The sequence below is a fragment of the Sinocyclocheilus anshuiensis genome, unplaced genomic scaffold (genome assembly GCF_001515605.1).
Source record: "Sinocyclocheilus anshuiensis isolate Anshui unplaced genomic scaffold, SAMN03320099.WGS_v1.1 scaffold1224, whole genome shotgun sequence".
In the NCBI taxonomy this organism is placed as follows: Eukaryota; Metazoa; Chordata; class Actinopteri; order Cypriniformes; family Cyprinidae; genus Sinocyclocheilus; species Sinocyclocheilus anshuiensis.
Window position 1 is genome coordinate 310,772 of NW_015544204.1, and position 14,507 is coordinate 325,278.

Genomic DNA, 14,507 nt, shown 5'->3' on the forward strand with positions numbered 1-14,507 from the left:
GACAAAAACGAACACTTAAGCCATGGCATCCTTTCTGACTAATGAGGATTTTATAGCATCTGTGACGCTCAAACTCACTCAGATCTCCAGAGCGCTTTTATTATGGATTAGCTAATGCAATATACAGAATGCTGGTGCATAGGGATGCAACGATTATAGATTTTGTTGGTACGATTATTGTCTGAGGAATAATCACGGTTTAACGATTATTACTATTATTATGCATTTATTCATTTCACAACATTACTAGTGTATAAAATCACATGAACACTCTAGATTTTAAAGTGTTATTTATTGCTGCCTTTTGAAACAGAAACAACACAGTAACCAATAATAGGCCCACAGCACAAATTAATAATAATAAAGACAAACAAAAGGTCATCTCTCCTATTGGAATTAAAAAAAGGGACACCTCTGCTCTGTAAACATCGATGACAGTATTTCCCTTTTGAAAATAACTAATTAAAAAGTATTTAGTGTTTTCACTTTGTACATTCTTTATTTCTTTTGGACCTGAGGTAGAGAACTTGGAAATATGGTGAAAAAAAAATCTTGTTGGTTTTTGACATGAATAAAACAGGGATAATAAATACCAATGTTAACGAAGCATTATTAATAGGGGTGTGACGAGACACTTATCCCACGAGACGAGATACGAGACTGGGTTCATGAGAACGAGATGAGATTAGATTTTTTGACTTTTTTTTAAAGAAATCCTCAATGATGAAATATATAGGGGAAAATTGTCTTTTATTCAACTGAAAAACACTAAATGCAAAAAAGTAGGTGCATTTTGGAATCAACGTGTACTTTATGAAATTAAACATCTATTTTAATACATTTTATGCAGTAATAAACAATATGTAAACACTGCAAAATGTTTTGCCACAAACTCAACTGACAGGCAAGTAATTGCACAAAAATTATAAATAGTATAAATAAACAAATATCCCTTTAAAGTGGAAGCAAGGCTGAGGGATAGTTAGGGCCCTATGAAATCCTTTTTATTTTTCCTAAATTCAGTTTTATTTTTTTTCCAAATTCCATTAAAATTTTTCTCGACACCTTTTTAGTAGTTAAATTAAATTTTATTAATTAAAAAGCATGTCTAATGAATTAAAATCATTAAACATATACATTTTCATATCAATTTATTAAAAGTTTAACAAAAATGTAAATGTTTGCCCTATGAAATGTTTTATTTGTTCTCACCATATTATTTATATTTTTTATTGTTACCAAATTCTGTGATTTAGCATGTCTATTTGAATGCATAAAACAACTTAATTTATTAAATTTTTTTTTCTTAAAGTAGCCTTATGAATTTTCCCTCAGAAATTCTGTGTTGTGTATTTACATTTTTCTGGTTATCAAATGAAGGCATAAGGCATATTTAATTTATCATTTATCTTTTAATTATTGAAAATTAAGCAAACAGGATTTTTTGGCAAACAAAGGGGATTTACTAATAAAATTTAAACACGTGTGGCGGGACGACCAGTGGGTCGTGGCGTCAGGCCTCGGAGAGGCTTTTATTAACAGAAAATAAACAGTGTCCAGGGAATCAAGTGTCCAAAATAAACGGGATCTGGTGTCCTCATCGTGCTGCGGGGTTCGTGAAGGGAAGGGCAGTGATCAGGAAGGAAGGGTCCAGGTAAGGGGCGGAGTCCGGCGGCCGCACGCGCTCCCCTCTTCTTTGTGTCATCACAGCTACAGAAAACCAATCAAGAGAAAGAGAACGGGACAGAGACCGAGACCGAGCAACGACATTAGAGGTTCCAGACCAGATCAGGCCAACTCAGTATCGCTCACGGTCCGTGTCCCCACACAGAGACGAAGCGAGCAGGGGACGGTCCCGCCCAGCCAACATCCCTGCACAGAGGTACATCCCTACCTATTGTTAGGATTTATCATTTGCCAAATAATTGTAACCTGCATTAAAACCCTGGTTTCTCTCTGTCTTTCTCTCTAAGGAGTCTGGATGAGGTCCAGCACAGCCGGCGATCCCGTTCCCCAACACGCTACCACGATCGTGCCCGTGTGCAAGAGAGAGATTGCGGAGATGACAGGTAAATAGAAATGTGCGGGCCCAAGCGAGTGTATACAAGTGTGCCTTATTGTGAATAATCACTTCCATGTGCCTTCATTTACTTCCATAAAAATACTGTTTCTTGGAAAGAGAAGTTCAGTTTTTGGAAAGAGAAATTACGTTTTCGAGACTTGCTAATCTACAAAGGACTTGCACCATTTTTAGAAGGTGGGTTAAAGCCAAGCCACATGTGACTGAGTGTTTTTGAAAGGATTAAACCACTGAAAGGTTTGTATGGACAGAGATGATCGTACAGGAAGACACATCTTTTTTAACCTTTGTGTATTGCTCTGGCTTTAAAGGTTGTTACCCTTCCTCTTCTAACTCACTTACTGGTGCCCATTTTTTCTTTTATGTTTGCTTGTTTATTGGTCTGTTTTGTTTTTTTGTTTATTTTCCTATGTGTCCTCCATCTCCATGGTAATTGCAGTGAGGTCATCTTGATAGACAGATTAATGCGGGGTAGAAGCGCAGAGTGTCTGCACACCCAAAGGTAAAGAAAAGGCCAGAATTGAACCACCAATCTGTAAATTATACTATTGTTGTATTCAGATTACTGTGTAAATCAATATTACTATCTTGGTGTCATAAGAACTGGTAATATAATTTTCATTCTGAAAAGACTCCTTGTGCCTGTTTCTTTCGCCTAGCCTGAAGGTTATTCTATTCAATTAAAACAGCTCTGAACGTTGATGCCAGTTTCTCTCTCTCGAACGCTTCTTGTCAAACTCTTCGCCTCTCCACTCTAATATTTCAGAGCAGTTCGTTGACAAGAAACATTACAAGCGGAACTTTCCACTTGCTTTTGGCGTACAGCCTAAAAGACGAATACCTCGTCACGACAACCGTTTGCTTTCTGAAAATAACAATCTCATTTTGCTGAAGTGTCATTTTGACACGTTTATTTTTATTCTGTTCGTTACTGACCTCGATTAAATTCTGATCGTGTTTGACAGGAAAAAAAGATGATCTAGAATGAGGGAGTTGCCTCTGGAGTGATCTTTGCATGTTTGCGTGTGTGGCCTTTGACATTCTTTTGCTGTTTGAGTGGACTAACCACAGCTGTGATTTTGATACATCTTTTGTTTCCATCTTCCATCTTGCACTTGCTTGCTTGCATGTTAATGCAGTGTTGGCAGGAGTTCATCTAAGTACAGTAGCACTCTGCCTCCCAAGATGCCTTTATTAGTCAATGGAATTCATAAGGATATTTACAGGTAAGGTGGCCAAAAACGAACACTTAAGCCATGGCATCCTTTCTGACTAAATGAGGATTTCATAGCATCTGTGACGCTCAAACTCACTCAGATCTCCAGAGCGCTTTTATTATGGATTAGCTAATGCAATATACAGAATGCTGGTGCATAGGGATGCAACGATTATAGATTTTGTTGGTACGATTATTGTCTGAGGAATAATCACGGTTTAACGATTATTACTATTATTATGCATTTATTCATTTCACAACATTACTAGTGTATAAAATCACATGAACACTCTAGATTTTAAAGTGTTATTTATTGCTGCCTTTTGAAACAGAAACAACACAGTAACCAATAATAGGCCCACAGCACAAATTAATAATAATAAAGACAAACAAAAGGTCATCTCTCCTATTGGAATTAAAAAAAGGGACACCTCTGCTCTGTAAACATCCATGACAGTATTTCCCTTTTGAAAATAACTAATTAAAAAGTATTTAGTGTTTTCACTTTGTACATTCTTTATTTCTTTTGGACCTGAGGTAGAGAACTTGGAAATATGGTGAAAAAAAAATCTTGTTGGTTTTTGACATGAATAAAACAGGGATAATAAATACCAATGTTAACGAAGCATTATTAATAGGGGTGTGACGAGACACTTATCCCACGAGACGAGATACGAGACTGGGTTCATGAGAACGAGATGAGATTAGATTTTTTGACTTTTTTTTAAAGAAATCCTCAATGATGAAATATATAGGGGAAAATTGTCTTTTATTCAACTGAAAAACACTAAATGCAAAAAAGTAGGTGCATTTTGAAATCAACTTGTACTTTATGAAATTAAACATCTATTTTAATACATTTTATGCAGTAATAAACAATATGTAAACACTGCAAAATGTTTTGCCACAAACTCAACTGACAGGCAAGTAATTGCACAAAAATTATAAATAGTATAAATAAACAAATATCCCTTTAAAGTGGAAGCAAGGCTGAGGGATAGTTAGGGCCCTATGAAATCCTTTTTATTTTTCCTAAATTCAGTTTTATTTTTTTTCCAAATTCCATTAAAATTTTTCTCGACACCTTTTTAGTAGTTAAATTAAATTTTATTAATTAAAAAGCATGTCTAATGAATTAAAATCATTAAACATATACATTTTCATATCAATTTATTAAAAGTTTAACAAAAATGTAAATGTTTGCCCTATGAAATGTTTTATTTGTTCTCACCATATTATTTATATTTTTTATTGTTACCAAATTCTGTGATTTAGCATGTCTATTTGAATGCATAAAACAACTTAATTTATTAAATTTTTTTTTCTTAAAGTAGCCTTATGAATTTTCCCTCAGAAATTCTGTGTTGTGTATTTACATTTTTCTGGTTATCAAATGAAGGCATAAAACAAATTTAATTTATCATTTATCTTTTAATTATTGAAAATTAAGCAAACAGGATTTTTTGGCAAACAAAGGGGATTTACTAATAAAATTTAAACACGTGTGGCGGGACGACCAGTGGGTCGTGGCGTCAGGCCTCGGAGAGGCTTTTATTAACAGAAAATAAACAGTGTCCAGGGAATCAAGTGTCCAAAATAAACGGGATCTGGTGTCCTCATCGTGCTGCGGGGTTCGTGAAGGGAAGGGCAGTGATCAGGAAGGAAGGGTCCAGGTAAGGGGCGGAGTCCGGCGGCCGCACGCGCTCCCCTCTCCAGTCCGGGGCGCGGCGGCTTCTTCCAGCGGCTGCATCCTTCTCGTTGCCCACGGCGTGCAAAGGGACTAGATGGCCCGGCATCCTGGCCAGACGGCCGTGTAACAGGTGCGGGTCCGGGTCCGGCAGATCACGACTCTGGCGGCACGGGAGTCCCTCTCCGCACTCTTCCTGGACCCACGAGGACACCAGCGTGCATGCACGGGGAAGAGACCGGTCTCCCGAGGAGAGGCGCGTTCGGCATTTAAACAGCGGCGGCGATGAGGCTCCATTCGGTTCAGGTAACGAGCCAGTGTAATGCAAATATATCTGAAAGGTCTGCGCGTCGTCCGCGAGGATATCGTCACACCCCTAATTATTAATATGAGACTAATATTAATTTTATTTATCCCACAGGAGAAACTAAATGAGGGGAATAAACTGAACTATTATTGTAATCAACTGTCATCCATACGTATTCATTTTAATAATATTTATAATGATTCGTATGATTTTACACGTGGCCTGCCCTGGCTATTTCAGCGCCCCTCCTCTCTCACGCAACCAATCCTGTCGGGAGCCTGGCGAAGGGCTGCGATTAAGGGCCGGGGTGATGCTGATAATTAGGGGGAGGCAGCCGACTCATCACACATGGAAGAAATGTTTTGTGTGATTATTCCTTAAAAAATTATGTTTGTTTCGTTTTAGTAGTAGTAGTAGTAGTAGGCTACGTGGCCTGGAAATAATGTCTGTGAGATCGGAGATCTCACAAACGTTGTGAACGCTGCCCTTCGACTTTTAATAAAATGGCTTAGATACTGAATCGCTACATTATATTCATCATCAACAAGGGGGTTAAATTAGGGTGACCATACGTGCCATTTTGCGTCCTGGCCAGGATTTCTATATTGCCTAAAATATCTAGGTTTTTGCTTTGTTTGCGTGTGCAGACCGATCGGTGTTGACATCAAAATACCTCGAGAGCATTTTGAAAGCGTAAGGAACCGTCTGTAAAGCCAAAACAAATCCTGGCCAGGACGCGTCCTGGAAAAATAGCACGTATGGTCACCCTAGGTTAAATCGCTGTTTAAGTAACTAAACTCAGAGCTTCATTGTTTGTAGAGAGACGCGCAGGTAGACTATTTCACACACGCAACTGTCACCTCTCTCTCTCTTGATCGATCGATCGAATAATTGATTCAAGTAGCTAAATGTTATAATTAATTAATTCAAATAAGTGTGATCTTACCGCACTATTTCATCTCTGTCTGATCTGAAGCGGCCCGTAGCTTCGCGTCAATTGATTTTGGTTTTTAAAATTGTTCAATGCACAGCTAGCCGTGTATTTTCCCTTATGCATTCACTCTTTAGCAGCAGTTTTTTTACGGCAATATTTAAATGACACCCTGGTCATTCGTGGTGTACCCAAAATGCTCCGACACTATCGACTTCAGTCATTTCCCTGGTGGAAATAAAGCTTCGCTGTTGGTCCCTCTGTCATAGTTAATCTAGTGTGTGTAGTAGCCTCCGTTTCTCTGATAAGCACGGCATTTTAAGATGGTGCACCGCTAGTGTAACTTTGTTTTCGTTTTGCGTAAGTTGCAACTGTTCTGTTCCGTGCAACAGAAACACTCTTCGTGTAGCGAAGCCTTTACGATTAATTAACCGTGACGTTTTAAAGTGCGGTTAATCGTGAAACCGGTTAATCGCTGCATCCCTAATCGTTTCCGACACGTGCTGTACCAATCAGAGCAGGCACACGAAAAGGAGGGGTTTAGAGACACTGAATCTTAGAACTGCCTCGAATGAATCATTTGAGAATTGTTGGAAAATGAGGTTATATTAAAGGCATATTTTGATAAAATGAAAGCATTTTTTGACCTTGCATGCATATAAACCTATTGTAGGAGACTCCCAAAACAATATTAGGAACCTTAAAAATTGCATATTAGGGGCACTTTAAGATCCTTATCACTCAAAGATGAAACCTTTGCTCTGTCCACTGAAAACAGTCTTGACATGTTTAAAGTTCTTGTGCAATATAAAGATAACAAGGGCAGATGTATTGTCCTTTACTGCTCAGCTTGTTAAAGTCAACCAGAAACAGAACTCGTAATGCATTTTACTTGCGTAATGTGACTTATTTCAGAAAAATAGTAGCAACACTTGTTTTTTTTTTTCCCACTGTGATGTTTGGATAATAAAAGTGGCCTGCACATGTTTTTTTCCCTCCACAAAAGAATTATTATTTCAGACATTTTTAACATTCTGCGAAAATCAAATGTCAGATGTGTTAAGTTTAACTTAGTCGTAGGACAAGATGACTCCCTTTCATAATTTTTAATTTTGTGATGTATCCGAATTTGCAAAAGTCTCCATTTAATTCCTTTATTAGTAATATAGAATATTCATCATCACCCTGTTGTTACTTAAGGAGAGCATCTTCCCCAATCTAACCCTACTAATGAATTGTTTGCAATGGTCATTTTTGCTTTCATTACCGTTTATGTTTTTGTAATGGCTGTGATGTGTAATGCAGGACTGACGAACAGAACCCGAGACGTTCCCTCATTCCCAACACAGGGACTCATTGTTGGCACTTTTGCTCCTCCAGTAAAGCACACTTAATTAGTGCCATGTAAACAAATGGGACTTGCCGGGCTCCTATAGAAATGCAGAGTGCTCATTGAACAGTGTCTAATTTGTGTGTATGTGTGCGCACAATGAGGTGAGCGGGGACCACGATTCAGGCTCTGGGCTTTTTTGGCATGATTTTAATTTACAGATTGTGCACCTGTAGAGACTGCTGTTCTCTGATGTTGAGAGTTGAAGCATACATTTCCAAGTTTAATGAGCTCTTGTATTAATGAGCACTGTATTATTGCAGATTCAAGGTTGTGGAGAATGACAATAGGAAAAGTCGTATTTTCTATGCCATGCTCATGCTGTCTTCATTTTCCAGGGATTTGAAGGATTTGCATCACGTTTACTATTTGATTGATGGTGTATTTGTGCTGTTTGGTCATCAGGTGTCACCTGCTTTATTTGGATTGATTAAGATCATAATCATGAATCCCTTAATCCCAGATGTTTTAATTGGACGTGATGAGTGCGTAATTGATAGGCATAATCTGGCATGCATTTGGTTGTTTATACACTACCGAACTGGGTTGTGCCATGTGCTTTGAAAACGTTCCAAGAACCGATTATGAGGGAGAATAATTTAATGCGCTAATCATTTGAGAAATTTATAAAAAAAACAAAAAAAAAACAACAAAAAACATTTTCACAAAGCGTGGGATGTGATTGAGCTTTGAGCATTTTTGCATTGCTAACAGAGGCAGGCCTTGTCACTGTGGTTAGCTTGGGCTGTTTCCTTTGTACAGTCCCCTGCCAGACCTGAGAAGATTTACTTCTGTGAAATGAAACTGATTGTTAAATGCCAATCCGAGTTTTTCAAAAACAATATGAGTGCTAAATGCCTCTGAATGCCACAAAATTATAAACACAAACTCAGGAAGCACGTAGAGTAATTGTATTAAACGTTTATTTTTTTCATGAGACTCCAGTGGCCTGAAACTCTGAGTTTCAGAGTAGGTTTAAACCTGGTTTAGGTGTGTTCGACTTGAAGCTGTCCTGCGCAGACCGATCAGTGTATGACATCAAAGTACCGCGAGAGCGATTCGAAAGCATAAGGAGCCGTCTGCTCTCTATAGCTCGAAAACACCTAATATAATACCGTTTTTTGTATTTTATTTTTATTTTGTTTTTGTGTAACAATACTTACCCAGAGAGAACTTGTGACATCATTCAAGTCTTGAAAAAAAGTTCTTCATGTTCTTAGCTTGTGCTCTTATCACATAAGTGGGAATTTCTAGGACAGGTAGCTAGAACAAACATTGCATGCAAAGTACACCACTGTCTGGGAAAAACAATACGTAAAAACTACAAAAAAAAAAAAAAGTAATTAATGTCTTTGATAAGGTCACTGAAGGGCTGTAAAGATCAAGCCAGTAAACCCTTTTGCGTGTAGTGAATGTGATTGTTACAGTGCTGTTCTGAGCAATATAATCTTATAAAGTGTCTCTTGTTTTAATAGGTCGCTGTTCCTGACCATTTAACAATGGAAACTCATGTTCTTCCAGAGCCTCTTCATTTCACAGCCCACACTGCGCTTCTGTCATTGTGAGAAATTCAGTCTCAGGTGGGTTTTCTATATACATGTATATAGGATGGTATATGTAGGATTTGTCACAGGAATTAATGTTTAACTTTTTGACATGTCTCTGAGCTTAATGTATTTGCTTTACCTGGCTGTACCAGAATTCATGGCTTTTATAAAGAGTTGAGCATTAATCATGCTTGCGTTTAAGATTTCATTTGGATTGTTAAAGGGATAGTTCACCTGACATTGCGGTGGATCAGAGGTAAAAAAAATATATAAATACTGTTCAGTTTCTTGCACAGACCGATCGTTTCATGTTTTAAGACCTCAATGTATCGTCACGAGCCGCAGGGTTTAATTTGGTTTTGTCTGTGTATGTTTTTGTTTGTGTTCTACTGAAGAAACAAAGTCACCTACATCTTGGATGTCCTGGGGGTAAGCAGATAAACATCAAATTTTCATTTTTGGGTGAACTATCCCTTTAAGCATATTGTTTTGTGAAAATGTGCATATAGACCCCATTAAACAATCATATCTTTTTGAGTCCATACTTGGACAAACTCCCCTATTCCCCTCTCCTTCTCGAAATACCAGCAGGCTGCATTGTTCGGTATGAAGGAAGGCTTTGCATGCATGGACCATCAAAACATTAATCCTCCATATTGGAGTGTCATGTAGTGTCAGTGGTACCAAATGGTTCTTTTGTCACTTCTGCTTATTGTAGGATCATTCAGTTGCTGGACGTCCTTTTACCCAGCAGGGTGCCGTCCTGGCTGGCACTCTTCTCTCTCGAATCCAAACCTTTAGTGCTTGCTGTTTTGAGGCACCATTGTTTAGAGATTTCTTTGGCCAGAATCTCCAATTAGAGGACTGTTCTCTCTACCTCTTATATTAGAAATAAACCTTCCCTATCCTGTAGTGCCTCTCTCTTTCTTTCAGCTGAGTTCATCTGTGTTTTCAGGCAGCTCAGAATGAGGTTGTTCAGCAGATCAACTGGTGGGCATTTGTGTAGCTGTCACAGACATGACAGGGAGGTAGCGGTGTGACTGTGCTGTTCCGTCGTTTGTGTAGCCAACCATTTATAGATTACCCTGGGTGACTTACAGGTGAAGTCTTCTTTCCTTTGCTTGAAGGCCTGGCTGTCAATGCAGCCATTTTTATGCATTTATTAGTGCGTTGGTAGATTTAGTGTTTCAAAAGTTGTTGGATAACTAGTAGGGCTGGGTGATAATTTTTAATAATTTTAAACTCTCTATTCATCAAGGATTTCCACAAAAATATTAAGCAGCACAACTGCTTAATGTTTTCAACATTGATAATAATACGACACTAAATAAGCACCAAATTGAGCACAAAATCAGCATATTAGAATGATTTATGAAGGATCATATGACACTGAAGACTGCAGTAATGGCTGCTAAAAATTCAACACAGAAATTAAATTTTCATATATTCATATAAACATTTTACAGTATTACTGTTTTACTGTATTTTTGATCAAATAAATATAGCCAGAATATAAGAGACTTCTTTAAAAAAAAAAATCTTTCTTATCCCAAACATGCCTTGATCATTTTAAACTAGATTTTTACAATATTTTACTCACATTGTACATTTTGAATATGATTTGCAGCCATGGCAGTTTGGTTGAAATTATGGTTCCTCCAATCGAATGGAAATCATATCAATATATTGAAAATCATCACAAGACAGAAAAAATATTGAGGTTATCTTTTAGCCCTAGAAAGTAGCCATCTTTTGGTTTTGATCTTTAAAGAGAGAGATTTTGCCACAAACAAATTAAAGTCTCAATCCAAACAAACGCTCGTACATATGAACTTGAGAACATATACAGAAACAGACAGGTTTATTCAGAGCAGTCTCGTTAAAGTTTTGTGTACTGTACTGTGCTCTGGAAAAATGTAAAAGTGCAAATTCATTTTTCATACAGCAACACGGCCGTTTGAGATATACGTTTTTCTACTAATTGTTGATGGTCAGGCACTGCAAGGAAGAGATTGGTTTTTCCAATTAAAAAATGCAGTGTATTGTTTCCCCACCCCCTTCTGTGTGCTCTCAGTAGGAAGTCCGTCTGTAGCGGTCTTTTTGCCAGCAGGTGTAAGTATGTGTGTGTGTGTGTGTGCTGGGACAGTGTGTTTTTATACTGCGGAGAATAATGATCTTCTATTGAATTCATCATCCGTTCCTTTCCACATTGGAGGAAGATAAGATTAAATAGGTGGCACTGGATGTCAAAAGGAAACATAAGGGCCCTCCTCCTGTTGTGAGTCACACACTGGGGGCCTGTCACAAATCCCTCCATCCAATCTGCCTCCCTGCTTTTAACAGTGCTTTTCCATTCAGTCTTCCTTTTCATTTTCAGCCAGCAGCGTGTGCCTCCCAGAGGTTTTGGATTTTGTTTTCCCACTGCAGAGAGCCAAATAGCAGACTGAGTTACTAGGCTCCTGTTTAATAACCAAAGAAACAGGTTATAATAGCACTGCAAAACTCACCGCAGCCCTATAAAAGAAAAGGATTCTTATAAGTGCTGGCCTGTGTTTGTTAATGTTTGTGTTGTTTTGAAGATGATATGGTAGAATGGCCTACTAATGGCTGATATTTTGCACTTTCAGAGTGATTTCATATATTTTTTCATGTTATGTTTAAAGGAACACTCCACTATTTTTGAAAATAGGCTCATTTTCCAACTCCCCTAGAGTTAAACAGTTGAGTTTTACCGTTTTCGAATCCATTCAGCCGATCTCCGGGTCTGGCGGTAGCACTTTTAGCTGTAGCTTAGCATAGATCATTGAATCTGATTATTGACATATCTGACCGAACTACAAACTTTCCAGTGATGTCTGTGAGAAAGGTATATTCACTCGACAAGCTCGCGCATCTGTGCCGCCGCGCGCTCAATCCACTCAGCGTGCTTTGTTTATCAGCTCGCTCACATCAGCTATACAGGCGTTAATACTGAATGTTTAACATTATATTCATTGCATACATATACTTCGTAGTAGACATCCTTAACTCCTTTGTGCTGTCTGTTGTTCCGTTGTTGGTGTTTCTTTGTTTGAATATGGTGCTTATCACATGCTGTGTGGTATCGGCGTTTGGTATCGGGGCATTTTAACGAGTACGAGTACAGGAGACCAGTATCGGGCCCGATACCGATACCAGTATCGGTATGGTTTCAATTTTGACATTTAACACACCTATTCAAGTCTATTTTTATGAATTTTTGCAAAAATGTATCAGTATGTATCAACATAATTGTCTGCTTACTCAATTACCAATATAATTTTTAGTGACAACCCCACTAATGATATATAATTAAGCAATATCACACAAGTAAGAGTGTTGTTGTTTTGAATATAAGCACGTCTATATTTCAGCTTTATGAATTACTACTGTTCATGAATTAATTCTGTCACGAATTAATCATTTCCACAAATGATTTCGCTCAACTTCAGTTCTATACTGAACTATACGGACATACAGTTGAAATGTATTATATTCATTTAACTCATTCATTTAACTCAAGTTTTTTCCGCCCCATAATTTTGAGTTGGCTTCTGTGCAGCGTTTGTGCAGGAATAACTTCAAAAGTACACCGCCATGTACATGAGCAGCTTAGAGGGAACATTGATTGATGCCAACTTCATTACCTTTAAAAGCTTCATTCAGTATGTGTACATGCACACCACTTTTTAACAAAGTAATTTGGACCACATGTTTTCCTCCCACATGGCCCTCCACCTGAAATGAGTTTGCTACCTCAAGTCTGGATGACATGTCATGATGCAATATATACATTATTGAGAATGTGTCACGATGTATCAAAATACTGATTGTAGCACAGCCTGCTGGCAGCCTGCTGATTAGTTGCCTACAGTGGCTCAGTATGGAGGTCACCAAGCTTGAGAGCAGGAGACCGCAGCCATTTTTATGCTGTTCTCATGCCAAGTCATTTTTCATGTGTGTTTTGGTTCAGGCCCTCTGGCTTTTTACAGCACCTCTGAGGAATTGAGTTTGTGCTCCACCTCCTCCGGGGTTGTTGTTTTTCCCCCCGCATGTTTTCTCTCTCCACTCATAGCTTGTGTTGTCACTTTGAGTGCTTTGAGTTCAGGTCCAGGAGGGAAGCGCAGCTTTGACTTTGGCTTGCGTGTCTTGATGTAGTTAGTGAGGTTTTGTGTTTTCTAACCTGCTGCCCTCACAGTGACCCTGCTGTGTCTATGGCGACCGCTCCAGCTGTAAGAGGTTGTGGCAGCACAGGGCTTTGTGGCTGCATTCCAGCACTGACATGTCTGCACGCGTAGAGACACCATTACAAGAGCCTGGCCCCTGCTGAACATTATGGGATGGTAACTTGGAGACCATTTTTAGGCAGCTTGAGTGTTTAAATAGGATAAAGCTAATGGATGATGTGTACAATTTTGTTTTTCTATTAAAATATGTATTTTTCCTTTCTGGTTCTTTTTGCTATCCTCGGATCATATCAAATGTTAAAGGTAGGGCAGAAGGAAAACTGATTTTTCCTAAAAAATATTTTTATGATTCCAGTTTATGCTGGTGGTGCAGAAATTATGCATTTCGCTTTGAACACAATGCATTTTGTGTAACGAGTATGGTTGACAAATGTGCATGACGTGTAGGGTAGGGTTGTGTTTATTAGTGATGGGATGACTGTTTGTCTTTTGAACTGTGAGTTGATGAATTTTTTGAGTTTGAGGTAGTCATAGAATATGCAGAGTTCATAGTTTGTCCTTGGTTTTCTCAAGAGGCAAAAAAATCATCTAAGGATTTTAACCTCTAGCATCCAGACCCTGACCTCTTCATTACCATGACAACAGCTTTGTCACCATGACCACAGTTCTGCACATTCTCCATCACGCTTGCTGAAGTCGGTGTCTGTGAGGGACAGAGGTGGAGCTGATACAAACACTGAGCAGATTATAGCAGCTCACAGTGTTTAATAGGCTGGCTGCTATCTTGCTAGAGTGACGGGATGGATTGTTTCACAAGACTGGACTTGCCCCTGTAGAGTGAATGTTTTCTTTTATTGCCATTTGATTTTCCCTCCATCTCTCTATAGTTCCCTCATGCTTTCTCCTTCATTCACGTTATTGTATTGTCTTTCACTTCCAGCTATCCGTCTACCATTGTTCTCATCTTGCACTCCGGTCCTGCCTATTCGTTGCTATTCTGATCCTAACCAATCCTTTTTTCCCCCTGAATATCCAGGAAGATTCAGAAACTTTGTGAAAAGAACCTGCTCCTAAGTCTTCTAATGTCTTGCTAATGGCTATAGACTTTGCTCACTGAATGGGATCTGACTCTGGACAATCTGCC

At 38.5% G+C, this 14,507-nt stretch overlaps 2 protein-coding genes across 2 annotated transcripts in view; both read left to right on the forward strand.

The window, feature by feature from the left end:
* Nucleotides 1-14,507, forward strand: part of LOC107696866 (bifunctional heparan sulfate N-deacetylase/N-sulfotransferase 2-like) — a 133,724-nt gene that overhangs the window by 23,013 nt on the left and 96,204 nt on the right. The window contains exon 2 of the mRNA XM_016497403.1: nucleotides 9,087-9,191. The gene's annotated coding sequence lies outside the window, so the exon portion shown is untranslated. The remainder of the gene's footprint in view (nucleotides 1-9,086; nucleotides 9,192-14,507) is intronic.
* LOC107696865 (regulating synaptic membrane exocytosis protein 1-like) overlaps nucleotides 1-14,507 on the forward strand; it is a 99,177-nt gene that overhangs the window by 3,530 nt on the left and 81,140 nt on the right. The window contains exons 3-6 of the mRNA XM_016497401.1: nucleotides 1,711-1,882; nucleotides 1,974-2,069; nucleotides 2,520-2,582; nucleotides 3,220-3,306. Coding sequence (XP_016352887.1) covers nucleotides 1,711-1,882; nucleotides 1,974-2,069; nucleotides 2,520-2,582; nucleotides 3,220-3,306 — 418 coding nt within the window. The remainder of the gene's footprint in view (nucleotides 1-1,710; nucleotides 1,883-1,973; nucleotides 2,070-2,519; nucleotides 2,583-3,219; nucleotides 3,307-14,507) is intronic.